This window comes from Bison bison, unplaced genomic scaffold (assembly GCF_000754665.1).
Source record: "Bison bison bison isolate TAMUID 2011002044 unplaced genomic scaffold, Bison_UMD1.0 scf7180017864487, whole genome shotgun sequence".
In the NCBI taxonomy this organism is placed as follows: Eukaryota; Metazoa; Chordata; class Mammalia; order Artiodactyla; family Bovidae; genus Bison; species Bison bison.
In genome coordinates, this window is record NW_011495047.1 from 9,146,815 (window position 1) to 9,159,255 (window position 12,441).

A 12,441-nucleotide genomic window follows, 5' to 3' on the forward strand; every position below is an offset into this window, starting at 1 on the left:
CTTGGGGAAGGCGCATCCTGCGTGTTAGTCCTTGTCACTGTGAGTTCACCTACCCCCTCCCGTGTCTTGCTCCCCATTCCACTTCCCTTCAGCGTACCGCACCCCCCGCCTTTAGTTGCTGCTGCGTTTCCTAAGCCTCTGCCCGCGAAGTGACTATGCGCCCTCCCCCAGGTGTGTGAGGAGCAGCGCTGTGAAGAGGAAGTCTTCCCCCTGGCCATGAACTACCTGGATCGCTACCTGTCCTGCGTCCCCACCCGAAAGGCGCAGTTGCAGCTCCTGGGTGCGGTCTGCATGCTGCTGGCCTCCAAGCTGCGCGAGACTACGCCCCTGACCATCGAAAAACTGTGCATCTACACCGACCACTCTGTCTCTCCCCGCCAGCTGCGGGTGCGTGCATACCCTCCCCACCTCCCAGCACCCCTGCCTTCTTCCTCACGTACCAGGAGGAGGGAAACTAAGACTTCCGGAGGCTTTCTGCCCCTGGGCAGGGTAGCAGCTTTTTTTTTCTTTTGACAAAAGATGGGACAGTGTGGTGTGATGGTCAGGGTGGCCCCAGTTCAGGCTTGCACTGCCAGCATGAACCAGATCCCCTCGTCTTGACCTCCAGGGGGTGCCACTCCTTCATGGTCTTTCCCCCAGATAGCAACAAGTCAAACTGCGTGTCTACAGTCACTAGTACTTTGCCTCTGGGTTTACACAGCCACCATGAGTTATTTATTGGCAGCAGCAGGACATGCCTGTGCACCCCCACTGGAGTGGGGGAGTGGAATGTGCTTCACGTGGGGGAAGGGGCCGCCCTGGTTGAGCCTTGTCTCCCAGTGTGTGGACTTTGTGATCAAAAAGTCTCCCAGAGCCGATTAAAGCCAGGCCCCAGCTGCTGTTAAGGAAGGGCCTAGGAGTTCCATCCCACTTTGCTTCCTTCCTTCCTTTTATATCCCAGGAGAACCAGCTCCTTCCCTCATTCTCCATTCCCTAGTCTCACCCTGAGAAACTCTGCTCTCAGAAGCAGCTGCTTCAGGCCTGGTGGAATCATCTTTTCCCCTTTAGCCAAAGGCCAGTGCTGAGGCACAGACTGGGGCTGAACTGCAGCTGCTTCCGATGTGATAATGATGCCCTCTCCCCTGGCCCACCCACCCTGACCAAGGTCTTTCATAACCCTGTGGGGAGCTGCTGTCACTCCTGTGGTTTGGGAAGTGGCTCCCTGGGCCTCTTGCTGGGAACTTGGGCTGGGCTCTTCCCGAGGCAGGGCAGGGGAGTCATGGTTCTCTTTCCCCACTGAGCCTGGAGAGGAGGTGGGGAGTTGCTTGGATCTGAAAGAGGTTATTTGGGAGCGTGCAGATCATCTCCCGGGGGACCCAGGGGAGAGGGGTGAGCTGGCACCTTCCTCCACCTTGCTCTACAGCGGTCGAGTCTTCTCTTGACCCGAGAGGAGAGGCGTCTCTGGGCCCCATCTCCCGGGGAGGAGGGCAGCGTGCTGGCTGCTGTGATTGGCTGGCCAGGAAAGCCAGGGTACTGGGGCCCCTGAGTGCTGCTTGTCGGGGAACGGGATTCCTCTTCCTGCCAAGTAGCTCTCCGAGATGGGAGTAGGAGGCCAGAGTTGGGAATCTGGGAGGCTCCACAGCTCTTTGTGATGAATCTGGTAGTTTTGGGCAAGTCTGAAGGTGGAGCTGGTTTCCAGGGCTAGGAGAGCAAGATGTTTCTGGAGGAGTTTGGGCTAGTGGAAGGGGACTTCGTTTTTGTGAAAAGATTAGCATGGGATGTGTGCCTTTATGTGAGGGCAGTTTTTCAGAACAGGCCAAAAGTCCTCTCCTCCCACTCCCCCTGCATGAGCTGGGGGTGGAGCATGCCGATCGATGACTTCCTAGAAGGTCAGAGTCGGAAGGGACATCAGAGAGCTCCGGTCAGTCCAAATAATCCTTGTCACAAAGAAGGTGGGGGCCCTTCCAGAGGAGGAAGGAAGGGTCCTGGCTCAGTGTTGCGCTGAGGGTGATGAGGTGTTCTAGGGCTCAGGTGGCCTCAGAGGTGAGGGATGTGATGGAAGCTGCTAGGGGTGTGTTCTCTGTCAAGTGAGGACTGAGATTCTCAGGAGATATTCTGCCCAGATGGAGGGTAAGGTGGCCACCCTCCCCCCACGCAGGACCCTATGCGTCCCCACTCCGAGCTGCCTTCCAGATGTTTCCTTGGATGCTGGATGCTTTTTGTTGACTTCTGAGTTAGGAGTTTGACCCCTGGAATAAGCACGGGGAGTAGAATGCTAACTTCTCTGCTCAACTTCTTCTGGCTCCAGGCCGGGCTGATTTCTATGAGGCTTTGTGAGAGGCTGAAGATCCTGACACCTAGGTGGGGGCCAGGAGCGGGGCAGCTGTGACAGAGGGCCGAAAAGAGATTGGGTGGGGTTGCCATTTCTACCCCACTAAGGGGTCAAACCCGTGAGTTCCTTCCTGAGATAAAACAATGAAGAAATCCTCCTGTGTGCAACTCAGAAATAGGGCCAGGGCTGGGAACCCCAGAGGAGTGGACTGGGTGGGGCTCTCAGTCTCCTTCAAGGACCCAGCAGTAGTAGGGAGGCTGGGACTGATGGAGAGATGGTTTGGGCCCTCAGGGATCATCACCTGGACGCATCCTGTCTGCCTTGACCTCCACTTCTCCCCCTGAGACTCAAATGACACTAGGCACTGGGTTTCAGCCAGAGAGGTGGAGTGGGGTGCTCTATTTCAGCCCCCCACCCCAGTGTCCCCCCAAGGGGATGTGGGTTGGGTTGGGCAACCTCCACTTTGAGGAACCTCGGGGTTGGCTCAGGGGCTGTGTCAGAGGAGGAAGGGCCTCATGCTCACCCCAGTTTCTTCAAGAGGTGTGGACTTAGCGGGCATGCTGAGTTGGGGGAGAGGCTAGCGATCTCCCCTTTCACATATCCTTGGGATTATGGAGAGTCTTTCTGCTTCATGCCAGAAGAGCCTCCAGTTCCTGGTGATGGTGGTCTGCAGACTTTTCTTTCAACCATGACTGGAGGCCTGCTCAGAGCCTTGCAGGAAGTTGAGAGAAGGCCTGGACTGTTGGACCCCAAAAAGATAACCCAGCAGGATTAAAAGAGGCAATTTATGTAAAGCATGTAGTTCTGGCATCTAGGAAGTTGATCAATAGATGCTCAAAGCAAGTGCCCCGAGCTGTTCCCTGCCCTGGACTCCCCATTCCACAGCGCCAGTCCTGAAGTTCAAAAGCAGACCTAGAGTCTTGACCTTCAAGTGTGATGGGCTTCGCTCCCTGTGAGACTTCCACTTTACTTCCTCCCCTTCCCTTCTTCAGCCACTGAGCCCGCCCTCTTCCTCTGCCTCCAGGATTGGGAGGTGCTGGTCTTGGGGAAGCTCAAGTGGGACCTGGCCGCAGTGATTGCCCATGATTTCCTGGCCCTGATTCTGCACCGGCTCTCTCTGCCCCGCGACCGACAAGCCTTGGTCAAGAAGCACGCCCAGACCTTTTTGGCCCTCTGTGCTACAGGTAAGAGTCCCACACACACATGTGCCAAGCCAGGGAAATCAGAAGACTTGGAAGGGTGAGAGGGAACTAGGAGATTCAGTTTATAACTTCCAAATTTGTGAAAATTCTATCCTCTGAGCCCCCAGTATCAATACAGGAAAGCAGCAGAGCTGTCTGGGATCTCAGAGATGCTGCAGCCCCCCACCCCCACCCCCCACCCGAGTATGTAGCTGGAGACACCAAGGGCTTAGAGAGAAGTGACTTGCCCAGGCTGTCTCAGTGACTAAGCCAGGCCGAGAACCCAGGTCTCTTAACCTTAATTTTGTGTCCATACCAGGAAGAGACCCATTCACTGGTTCCTGGCCTGGATCACTTACTACACTGACCCTCTCCCCGGCTATTCTTACACCACTCACTGCCGGGGTGTCCCGGTATACCTGTGCTGTATTCATACAGCCTGGCACTTTCTGGGAAATAGAAGGTGCACGCTGGTATTCATCCTTGCCTCCTGGTCCCTTCTCTCTCTTAGACTACACCTTTGCCATGTACCCCCCATCCATGATTGCCACAGGCAGCATCGGAGCTGCAGTGCAAGGCCTGGGTGCCTGCTCCACATCTGGGGACGAGCTCACGGAGCTGCTGGCAGGGATCACAGGCACTGAAGTGGTGAGTGCTGGGCAGCTGGGCAAATGGCCTCAGCTCATGAGGTAGCACTTTCCCCGGAGCTTCCAGCAGAGGGTGCTGTGGACCACCCCCAGCCTGGTCTCCACTCCAGGTTTCAAGTGCCCCACCTTTGCGGCTTCTGTGGTCTTTTATCTCCTGCCTTGGTCTGGAGAAGAGCAAGTGTTGCGGGTGGGCCGAAAGGCATTGCCCCTGGGTACCCTTTTCTTGCCAAGCAGTATGCAGGAGTGGGGGTGGAGGATTCAGTGTCAGATGTAGGGCCGCTCTCACACCCTCTTGCCACATCCTCTTGCCAGTTTCTGAGAACTGAAGGCTGATTCCTGGGGTTGGGCCGTGGCCTAACCTCCCCAGACTTCTCTGTGTGCTGGGAGGTGTCCTCCTGTACCTGCTGCCTGCTGCAGGTGGAGGGGGAGAAGAAGGGGTGGGAAGCGGACCTTTCTCACCACTCCCCCTTGTCCCCAGGACTGCCTGCGGGCCTGTCAGGAGCAGATTGAAGCTGCCCTCAGGGAGAGCCTCAGGGAAGCCGCCCAGACCTCTCCCAGCCCAGCGCCCAAAGCCCCCAGGGGCTCCAGCAGCCAGGGGCCCAGCCAGACCAGCACTCCTACAGACGTCACGGCCATCCACCTGTAGCCCTGGAGAGGCCCCCTCGAGTGGCTGCCGACAGCAGGAGGGGACCCTACCACCCCCTCCCTGGCTGCAGGAACGGAATCATGCCACAGCTGAAGCCTGAGGGGGCTCCTTCCCCTTGTCCCTCGCCAGCCAGAGGGGTCAGGTCCTACCTATCCTTGCAGTGTGCACTAAGGGGCCTGGCCGGCCACGGCTGGGGGCCAGTCCGGCTCCTCCTCCTGCCTGCATCCAGCCAGCTCAGCTCTCCCGGGGGGTTGGCCGGGCTGGCCAGAGATGACATTCAAGTTTAATACATGTATCAGCATTCCTTTCTAGGGGCTACCTTAGCTGGGGCTCTCAACTGCCAAAATTGAACCCGAGCCCCTGGCAGAGACAGCTTGGAGTCCTAACCACTGGACCGCCAGGGGATTCCCTACTTACTGCATTTGGATTGGGGTCTTTCTGAAGAAGCCTCACATGTTTTAGATACACATGAGGGGCAAGAATGGACATCCCCTCTCCAAGCACTTGGAGGCCCTGCATAATCCTAGCTGCTCCTAGGAGGGGCCCCGGCCACCGTCCAGGGGCAGGAACCAACCTCCTTGCTTTGCTTTCTGCTCAGCTTCTCCTGTGTGATTGGGGGGAGGGGGGTGTTAGTACGGAAGGAAGTTGTTTTAATTTATTAATTAGAGTACAACTGTATGAGGGTGTGGTGGGGCCCTTCTCCCCCCGCCACAGGGGTGGTAACCCTGGCGGTTGCTGTATTCCTCCCCTCTGCTACTCGCTAGAGGATCTTCGTGGCCAAGGAGCTGCTATGCCTGGAGTGGGGCCATGCCCTCCTTCCCCTTTGGCCCTCTGCCCCATCCTCCAGGAGCGGGGGGACGTTGCGGAATGAAGCAGGGGATGACCTGGTGATGACCAAGCCCCCTGTCCGGAGAGGGAGGCAGGCCCTGTTAACACAGGTCTTTCCTGAGGCCACAAGGTCCAGGCTGGTGGCCGAGGACCATCATGCTACCTTTATAATAAAGATTCTGGAATAAAATTGACTTTGGCTTCTTGGATTAGAGGGCAGTCTGTGGGAAAGCCTATTTCTAGACTGCATGGGGTAAAAGGCAGAAATCAACGTCTGGAGCAGGGGTTGTCACACCTTTTCTGTCTTGGGCCAGAGTAGATACCTCAGGCTTTGTGGGCCATCTGGTCTCTGCCTGTGTTATCCGAAGTTCTGCTGTAGAACCTGATGGGCATGTTTCTAAAAAGCACTGCGCCATGCAAAACAACACAATTCAAGCCACATGGCTTATGGGGAAAATGGGGCTTGAGACAATACTCAAATACTCAATGAAGGACACTTTTTTTTAAAGATAGTGTTTTTACACATTAAATGGCTAAGAAACACATATGGTAATAAATATGGCCCTTTATCTTGAAAAACAAACACCTGAAGTTGGCTGTGGAAGCAGAGGTTGGAAGGATGTGGAAGGCAGGTTGTGACACCAGATGTGGGTGTGGTGCCAACCCACAAGGTGAGCTCGGGGCGTTGGCACAGATCTGAGGTATGTGCGTTTTGTGTATCATCTGGCTTGGCGCAGTGGGGGTAGCTTTTTGCTTTCATCTAGTGTCTCAAGACAAAACTATATAAATGAAATTTGCTTTATGACCAAATAGAGTACTTAGGTTGGAACAAACTCATATTTGCAAAAGCAAGTAACAGGGTTCTAGCCAGGCCGCACTGGTCTCTGCTGCAGGAGCAGTGAAAGCAGTCAGAGGACCTGGAAGTGGATGGATGTGGCTGTGTCCCAATAAAACTTTATTTAGGGACACTGAAGCTTAAATTTCATATAATCTTCACCTATCACAAAATACTGCTGTTTTTTTCCACCTCCCCCAACAACCATTTAAGATGTAAAAATCACTTTTCTCTCATGGACTATAAGAAAACAGGCATACACAACCCTGATTTACCAACCCCTGGTTGAATGCTTTCATTGGCTAAGAAAGTTAGAAAGGGAACTAACTGGTCTGGTGGTGACCCTGGGTCTGACCTTTCTCATCCTGAATTTCCACCTTCCTCTAGGTGCTTTCTTGTAGCTCTTCCAACCAATCTGAGACCTCCTCGTGTTCGAACAACCTCCTGGTTGCTGGCATTGTCCCCAAGTAGCTTGTGTCAGGGGCAGGTAAAGGCTGTGCCCTCTAGGGGCTGGCAGGGTGGGAACAGCCTAGAGAAGACTTGTAGAATAAGGTGGGGGAAGTGCATGGCTCCCTTGTAAATAGGTAAGAATCCACTGCTGTGTATGAGAGGGAAGCAGTGCTTGCTTCCAGCAAAACAAGGAAAGCAAAGATCTCCATCCATCACATCAAAACACTGACATTCAATAAATACCTGCCTTTTGTCTTTATCCACCTCCCAGTGACCTGACACAACAGCCTGAAAGGAAGTACCCATTCCATCCCTAGCTGGGACCTGGGAGTGCTGGGCTGTGGGACCTCAAGTCAGGTCCCAGAACTGAGCAGGTATGCAGGCCTAGAACGCAAGAGGGAACCGGCCCTACTATGGCCCCCTGTTGAGAACTGGGGAGTCAGAGGCCCGAGACCTGTCTTGGCCCTGATCCGGGTCTTCAGCTGTCAAGGCTCGGAATCACCTCCAGTCACCAGCAGGGATCCTGGAGTCCTTCCACGCTCCGCAGACCCGGAGGAGCGCTGCATCCTCACTCCATGGTGACGGGAACATCTTCTACATCTCGGGGGACGGCACTCTGCAACTCACGCCTGATCTCCGGGGACAGCTGGGGGTGGGGCTGCAGCCGGAGCAGTTCCAGGAGGGCCTCCTTCTGCTCCGTGGCTAGGTCGGCCTTGTAGCGCTGGACCAAAGTCAACAGGCACTGGTGCCAGAGCACGGGCAGCTCACGCTTCTCTGTCCGGAAGCCCAGGAAGTGGAAGACCAGGGCGTCCAGCACTCGGTAGGGCAGCGCGTACTTCTTGTCCAGCAGCAGCCGCAGGAAGATGCTGTTGGCCCCGCTGTACTCCATCTCTGCAATTTTCAGCATGGCTGCACTAATGGGGAAGGGAGGCAGGGAAACGCTGGGGAAAGCTTCTCCTTACCCCGGCCCTGCCACGGGCCCCTAAATTGTGCTGTCCCTAAAGGGAAATCTCTGCATTCTTCTCCCCTCCCCTAACTCCCTCGACCTGTTACCAGGGCTATGCTGACTCACGCCAAATCCCCACGTCTGGCTCAGACTGCTTCTGTCTCAGAGTGTGTCCAAATGTCTCTGCCCCAACCTACTTTCTTCCCATGTTCCCCTCTTTCTCATTCATTCATTCAACTCTTTACTGAGCACCTAGCATGTGCCAGGCCCTGGGACCTTGTTCCCAAGGGACTGACATTCTTGTGGAGTTATCATATACCCATCGACTTACCCGCAAACCCAAGGGCTTATGCTTGACTCCTTCCCCATGTGTCCCCACCCCGCCCCGAGTCCTGGGACTCTGCTGTCGAAATGGGCTGTTCTGTGGTCCTGCACACCCCGCAACACTACCTGGAGTGCAGCACGGGGATGGAGCACTTGGTGATGATGCTGCCCACGATGATGGCTTCCCGGAGGGTACAGGTGCCCGACTCGCACAGCGGGATCAGGATGCCTGGGGAGGGGCAGAGGGGCACGGTCACTAGCAGTCCAGAGTGAGAGAAAGGAGGTCCTGCAAGAGTTCTGGCCCTGCCCTTTCTCAATCGCCTCCTGGGTCCCCACCTTTAAACCAGGCTCCAGGCTTGAACAGGGCCTTCTTCAGGGCCATGTAGAGGTGGAAGTTGAGTCGTTTGTACTCAGCAATGTCATCTCGTACCCGGGGGAGCAGAACCAGGTTATAGAAGCGCTGGGCCATCCGTTCCTTTAGGTTAGAGGCAAAAATCCTAGTGGTTTTGGAAGGAAGGGGGAAGATCCCAGGTCAGCTGATAGAACTGGCCCTTCAAATACCACTGCGGATGATATTTGCATGCAAGAGATCAGAGGGTCCGGGGAGGGAGCCGGGTGTGTGCAGCACCCAGGTCAGATTAGAGAGGGAACAGGAGGGGCTGCAAGATGTACCTGAATGGGGGTGAACACTGTCTTCAGGTGAGCCAGAGCTCTGCAGACAGACAGGAACCAGCTGTTCACCTTCCCCTCTCTTTCAGGGGTCCCCTGTACCCTGCTGTGACCAGGGACCTGCACACACCTGGGGAGCCACAGACTTTTGAGGCCACCCTGACACTGCAGGGTTGTGTCCCTGTAGTTAGGCGCGTCTCCCCTAGAAACTCATCACAGGACGTTCTTAACAGGACCTTGGCCCCAGAACAGGAAACAGGAAAAGCTGGGGAAGTGATGCCATAAAGAAGCACAAGAGAGCTCTGGGAGGGAATGTAACGACAAAGAGAGGGAAAGCCTGTCCTTCCCACACCCAGCCTGCCCTATTGACCCAAGGCTGCCCCACCCCCATCAGCTCTACCTTGTGGCTTGGTACATGGCAGCAGCGGTCCAGGCCTCAGGCTCTGTGATGTAGAGGATCTGCTCCCAGTTGGAGAGGGCAGGGATGATCTTAAATGCCTTGGGCAGTTTCCCACTGCGGTACTTAGACAACACCTGCGGAGGGGGGAACAGAACCATCGTCATCGCTGCTTGTCAGGCGCCCATCTGAGTTCCTCGCGTCCATTAACTCACTCAATCCTCACAACCATCCTGTAAGGAGGTTCTAGTATCATCCTCATTTTTCAGTGGGGAATTGAGATTAGAGTCATAGCGGGGAGCGGGACCCCTGAGCCTGCCCTCGGCCTACAAGAGATGTGGGCCCCCAGAGCCCTGGTGGGGGTGTCCCGTCATGGCTCTCCTCTCAGTCCTTACCTCCCGAACCCCTCTGTAGACCTCTAGGACGCGGGGGTCCAGCTGGGGCACAGGGAAGCCTGAGACCTCGGACATGACTGTTTCGACTTCCGTCTGCTTCTCAGTTAACTTCTCCATGATGATGTCAGCCAGGGTGCGCCTGGGGGAACAGGAGGGAGTGGTTAGCAGGGCCACGCTCTCAGTCTAGGGAGCTCTGGACGCCCCACACCGTCTCTCGAGAGCCCTGATAAACCTGCAACCTTGCTGGGATGCATGACCTCAATCCCCACTGGGCCTACCCACCCAGCAAAGAATCCCTGCAGAGCACAATGGACCAGGCAGTCATCCAGCTTAGGATGGAGCTTCAAGTTGCATGGAGGGGAGGAACCTGGGCTCTGAAGGTGACTGACTGCTGGGTTCAGGTCATGGCTCCTCCGCTCCCTGTGTGACCTTGGGCAGGCTACTCTGCCTCTCTAAGCCTCAGCTCCCTCCCTTATAAAACAGGGATGGTAACATACCTACCTACATAAAGTTAACACATGGAATAAAACCCTGTTCTGACCTCTTCAGAGTGCCAGACGCACCTCAGTGATATACTGAGATTTCTGGGAGCTGGGATCATTAGGGAGAGAGCATGGCATACCCTCTCCCCTGTTTCAATTTATTAAAATTGATGGGGAGAGGTCCAAGATGAATAATCTGTTTATCCCAGCCTCCTTACACACAATCTGACTGTGATGATTCAGAATTATCATTACATTGGGCTTCAGTACAATAAGGGCATCTTCAGGGGCTGCTGAAGTCTATTTAAAAACCACTCCTGTCTTTGGAGGGCAGGACTTCCCAGATGTCCCCTTCCACCATAGCACTTTAAAGCAATGTATGGCAGAAGCCAGACATTCCCTTGTACCATCTATGCGACAGACATGGTAACCAATAGGCAGAGGGATCAGTAACCCATCCTCGGTCTCAGAGCTCTTGAGTGGGGGAAAGAGTCAAAGCCTGGTCTTTCAAGGTCTGAAGGTCAGGTACCTTACAGTATATGCATGCCCCCCAGCTAAGCTGCCTCTGACTGCTGAGTCCACGTGGATCTAGTCGGCTCTCTGCAGACACCGGCTGTCGCCCCTCAAAACTGTCAGGACCCCCTGTTCCTAGCCGTTTTACTCTTCTGTTGAAAACCATCCCGCCGAGCTCGTCAGAATGAGCTGCCAAAGCAGAGGTATTACGGGTGCTGAGTGAGAACCTGAGAGGCTCTCTGGAGAGACCAGCACACGTTCTGTGATATCCACCTTGGATCCTGGGCGGCAAGCTGGGAAAGGGACTTGTGCCTTCACTGTGCCCTCAAATACACGGCCAAGGAACTCGCCGTTCAGCCCCCGTCTTTCATAGCGTTAATAGCACTAGTAGTAGTATACTAATGATGCTAGCGTGCATGAACCCACAACCAACCTGAGGAACCAAGAACAGTGTCATCACAGCATCAGAATGGTTGAGGGCCCTCATCGGAGGCGCCTCTCTCCTGGGCCCAAACCCTGGGATCCGGAGCCTGACTGTAGCAGCTTAAAAACCTGCATGTTTTTGACCTAGCATAGCGGTTCTAATTTGTTCTCATCTGGGGGATGATTTTGTCCTTTGGGGGACACCTGACAGCATCCGGCGACATCTCTGGTTACCACAGAGTGGGGGAGCGGGTCACTACTGCTGTCCGGCGGGTGCAGGTCAGGCATGCTGTTTAACAGCCGACACCGCACAGGACAGCCTCCCCAGAAGAGACCTATCCAGCCCCGAATGCCAGTGGTGCAAGGGCTGGAAAACCCTGGATAAAATGACAGTCAGGGTGTGAAAGAGATGTGGCCAAAGAAACCGAGCCTACTGCTAAGAAAACTGAGCATACCAAAACCAAATGCAACGGGGCAGATTGCCCAGAGACAGAATAAGGCCTGGCAGTGACGTCACCAGGCAATCCAGGCAGTTCTAAGACAGGTGGACAGAGGGCGGGAGCTATCTTGAGTCTGCATCATTGCCATTCAGAGCAGTCCTCAGAGGATGCGCCACTTTCGTCAAGGTGGCTCCCCAAACTGGCAAAGCTCAGGCCCTTCCCAGAGATGGGGACTCAAAACTCTGCCAGAGCATACGCTTCTCTGCATCTCATGTTTCTTTCCTACGCAGTTGCTACGAGGACCTGCTCTCCCAAATCCCGGGCCGTGCCAGCCGTACCTGGCAGGAGGGTTCTGGTTCATGAACATCTCAATGGCACGCTCATCCTCGGGGTCCACGACCACCTCCGCCTGATAGCCCGGCCCTGCCCTGGTGGCAGCCTGCTCCAGGGTGGGCCACTCCTCGTCGTCTGACCCATCCTGCGGCACGCCTGGACCTGGAAGAGGGAGATGAAATGGGTGAGCAAGGCCAAGCGGCGGGTGAGGAATTCAGAGGTCAACTCAACTCTAACCATTATGGTTATGGTCCGGGCCTCACATGCTTCTAATAAATGCACGCTACCTTCCAGTCCCCAGGGGTGTGCAATCCTGCTTGAGAACCCAAATGTACACGTATGAACCGAAGAGACAGTGATAACAGCCTCATTCAAGACTCAAACGAGAGCGAACACACTAAACTGTTATACAACATACATAACCGCCATGACCGTAAGGAGTAGGTACTATTATCACACCCAGTTTCAGATGGGGATGCTGAAGCACAGAAAAGTTGACTGACTTGCCTACCGCAGGCAGTCTGGGTCTAGATTATACATTCACCACCTCTCTCTTACACACATGGCAGGGCTTGATTAGTGTCAAAATGAGCGGCAGAGACGATGTATACCACAGGTACT

General features: G+C 55.0%; 2 protein-coding genes across 6 annotated transcripts in view; one reads left to right on the plus strand and one right to left on the minus strand.

The window, feature by feature from the left end:
• CCND3 (cyclin D3) overlaps window positions 1–5,807 on the plus strand; it is a 95,708-nt gene extending 89,901 nt beyond the window's left edge. For 3 of the 5 annotated variants that reach the window (XM_010863174.1, XM_010863178.1, XM_010863176.1), the window contains exons 2-5: window positions 172–387; window positions 3,336–3,495; window positions 4,004–4,140; window positions 4,618–5,807. In XM_010863174.1, the coding sequence (XP_010861476.1) occupies window positions 217–387; window positions 3,336–3,495; window positions 4,004–4,140; window positions 4,618–4,785 (636 nt within the window). In that variant the 5' untranslated portion in view covers window positions 172–216 and the 3' untranslated portion in view covers window positions 4,786–5,807. The remainder of the gene's footprint in view (window positions 1–171; window positions 388–3,335; window positions 3,496–4,003; window positions 4,141–4,617) is intronic. The other 2 variants (XM_010863175.1, XM_010863179.1) reach the window with 1 other exon arrangement.
• A 353-nt stretch (window positions 5,808–6,160) lies between these two features.
• BYSL (bystin-like) overlaps window positions 6,161–12,441 on the minus strand; it is a 10,422-nt gene continuing 4,141 nt past the window's right edge. The window contains exons 2-7 of the mRNA XM_010863173.1: window positions 11,826–11,982; window positions 9,630–9,768; window positions 9,238–9,371; window positions 8,505–8,665; window positions 8,295–8,397; window positions 6,161–7,812 (exon numbers count right to left, since the gene is read on the minus strand). Coding sequence (XP_010861475.1) covers window positions 7,467–7,812; window positions 8,295–8,397; window positions 8,505–8,665; window positions 9,238–9,371; window positions 9,630–9,768; window positions 11,826–11,982 — 1,040 coding nt within the window. The 3' untranslated portion in view covers window positions 6,161–7,466. The remainder of the gene's footprint in view (window positions 7,813–8,294; window positions 8,398–8,504; window positions 8,666–9,237; window positions 9,372–9,629; window positions 9,769–11,825; window positions 11,983–12,441) is intronic.